This window comes from Bison bison, unplaced genomic scaffold (genome assembly GCF_000754665.1).
Source record: "Bison bison bison isolate TAMUID 2011002044 unplaced genomic scaffold, Bison_UMD1.0 scf7180017864304, whole genome shotgun sequence".
In the NCBI taxonomy this organism is placed as follows: Eukaryota; Metazoa; Chordata; class Mammalia; order Artiodactyla; family Bovidae; genus Bison; species Bison bison.
In genome coordinates, this window is record NW_011494876.1 from 16,608,918 (window position 1) to 16,611,492 (window position 2,575).

General features: G+C 62.7%; 1 protein-coding gene across 1 annotated transcript in view; it reads left to right on the forward strand.

Annotated features, from left to right (window-relative positions):
• Window positions 1-2,575, forward strand: part of NCKIPSD (NCK interacting protein with SH3 domain) — a gene marked incomplete at its 5' end in the record, with an annotated part of 12,621 nt that overhangs the window by 4,356 nt on the left and 5,690 nt on the right. The window contains 7 exons of the mRNA XM_010851965.1: window positions 733-818; window positions 1,287-1,525; window positions 1,656-1,742; window positions 1,840-1,978; window positions 2,064-2,144; window positions 2,313-2,441; window positions 2,544-2,575. Coding sequence (XP_010850267.1) covers window positions 733-818; window positions 1,287-1,525; window positions 1,656-1,742; window positions 1,840-1,978; window positions 2,064-2,144; window positions 2,313-2,441; window positions 2,544-2,575 — 793 coding nt within the window. The remainder of the gene's footprint in view (window positions 1-732; window positions 819-1,286; window positions 1,526-1,655; window positions 1,743-1,839; window positions 1,979-2,063; window positions 2,145-2,312; window positions 2,442-2,543) is intronic.

Genomic DNA, 2,575 nt, shown 5'->3' on the forward strand with positions numbered 1-2,575 from the left:
GGGCAAGGTGAGGGTGGGCCAGGGCCAGGGGCTGCCCCGCCACCCCTGCCCCTTCCCCACCCGCACATGTATCCAGCCTTTACCTGACAGGTATTTGTTGAGCTTGAGCTCTCGGCTTCCTTGTGCTGGGTGTTGGGGACTTTTGGGGACAATCTGTGAAGGAGAAAGGGAGGAAGAATACTGCAGGCAGAGGCTCAGCCTGGATGAGGGCCATAAGGCAGCACCTCATGCTCAGCTCACAGGAGGGATTGGAACGAGGCCAGCATGGCTGGAACACCGCAAGGGAGGGAGGGAGGGAGCAAGAGGTGTGGTTGGAAGTGAGACCTAGGGCAGGGGACAGAGGAGACAGCTGTGGGTGGCCAGGGGTTCTCTCGGGCTGCAGGGAAGGAATGGACAGAGGGCGTGAAAGAGGGCAGTGCCATGCTGGCCTTGGCAGTGGAGAGCACTGGGTGCTTCGAGAGCTATGATGGAGGCCTGAATGCTGACTCAGATGGTGGGGGGTGGGGTGTGGGCATCGTGGGATGGGTGGCATCCCTTGCCAAGGGTGGGGGCACTGATCAGGGAGCAGGACTGGGGGCCAGATGGGCCGGAAGTACCTCCTTCCTTGGGAGCTGCAGCTCTGGTTTGGGGTGTGGGGAGCAGTGAGGCCATGGGCTTGCCTGGGCAGGAGCAGTGGCCAGCAGGCTCAAGAACACGGAAGGCAGGTTGACAGGCCTGTCCCACTTGGTATAGAATCAGAGAGTACAATCTCAAGTCACATGCAGGCTGTGAGAAGTCCGTGGCCTTCCTCACAGAGGATGTTTATGCAGGGACAGGAGGCAGGTTGTTGGAAAATTCCCCGCAGACATGTCTCGTGCAGAATCCTGTCTCAGGAGGTTATTAAGACTTGGGGGCGCAGGAATTCCTTTCAGTCAGTCCAGTGGTTACGACTCCATGCTCTCACTGCCAAGGGTTCAATCATTGGTCAGGAAAATAAAATCCCATAAGCTTCTGGTTTATTGGGGGAGGTGGCGGGGGATGGGGGGGAAGACTTGGAGGAGTAGAATTCCTTGGAGAGGGTGTGCAGAACAGGGCTAGTGCCCCTGGGGGCCTCGATGTTGAGGGATGGGCTATGGGAAGTTGATGGGGAACAGCAGTGAGGAGGGAAGAGAACCAGGGGCTGGTCCGCTCACCAGTCCTGGGAGGACGCTGGCTCCAGGCAGCCATTGTAGGTGAGGCCCACGGCCCCTGGTCTGGCACAGGCCAGGAGCTCACACCTGGACCTCAGGGTCTGGGTTGAGACCCAGGCCTCGAGGGCCCCCTGGACATGGTGCGGGGCAGGTGTGCTGAGCCCCCCCTCGCTGTCTGCCCACAGGACCTGAGCACCGCCCTGCCCTCAGGGCAGGTCTGCCATGACCAGCAGCGGCTGGAGGTGATCTTTGCAGACCTGGCCCGGCGGAAGGACGATGCCCAGCAGCGCAGCTGGGCCCTGTATGAGGATGAGGGCGTCATCCGCTGCTACCTGGAGGAGCTGCTGCACATTCTGGTGCGGGCTGGGGGCCCCCAGGTGTCCCCACCCCTCCCCCGTGCTCGGGAGTCTCCCCTACTGGTCCTCGGCACACTCACGGGCGGCCACGCACACTGAGCGACTCCTTCACATCTCCTCCCCACTGCAGACGGACGCAGACCCTGAAGTTTGCAAGAAAATGTGCAAGCGGAATGAGTTCGAGTCTGTCCTGGCCTTGGTGGCCTACTACCAAATGGTGTGTGTGTGAGAGCGAGGTTGTGGGGGGGGACACAGAGGGACCCAGGCAGAGGTGGGGCATCCGGGCACTGAGCGCACACGGGGTCCCCTGCCAGGAGCACCGGGTGTCACTGCGGCTGCTGCTCCTTAAGTGCTTTGGCGCCATGTGCAGCCTGGACGCGGCCATCATCTCCACGCTCGTGTCGTCCGTGCTGCCCGTGGAGCTAGCGCGGGACATGCAGACAGACACGCAGGGTGAGCGAGTGAGGGCCAGCTCCCTGCCCCATGGGGGTTCCCACCACCTTCGGGGGCTCTGACCACCTGCTCTGCACCCCTGCAGACCACCAGAAGCTCTGTTACTCAGCCCTCATCCTGGCCATGGTCTTCTCCATGGGCGAGGCAGTGCCCTACGCACACTATGGTAAGAAGGCAGGTCGCGGCCCAGCTGACTGCAGGGAGCCCACAGCCTGAGGGCTGGGGACTCCCCGACCGGGGTCGAATGGAGCGTCCCCAGGGCTCACGGGAACCCAGGGAGGCTGGGCGGGGTGGGCAGTGGGGCTGGGCAGACCTCAGTGTGGCCCTCTCCTAGAGCACCTGGGCACACCCTTCGCCCAGTTCCTGCTGAGCATCGTTGAGGACGGGCTGCCCTTGGACACCACGGAGCAGCTGCCGGATCTCTGCGTGAATCTACTTCTGGCTCTCAACCTGCACCTGCCAGGTGAGGGCAGGGCCTGGGGTGGCTGCCTCGCGCTGCAAAGGTGGAGGAGGACCCACCAGGCTCAGCACTGGTGCCCTCGTGCACACCCATGTCCTTCCTCAGCCCCAGACCAGAACGTCATAATGGCCGCCCTG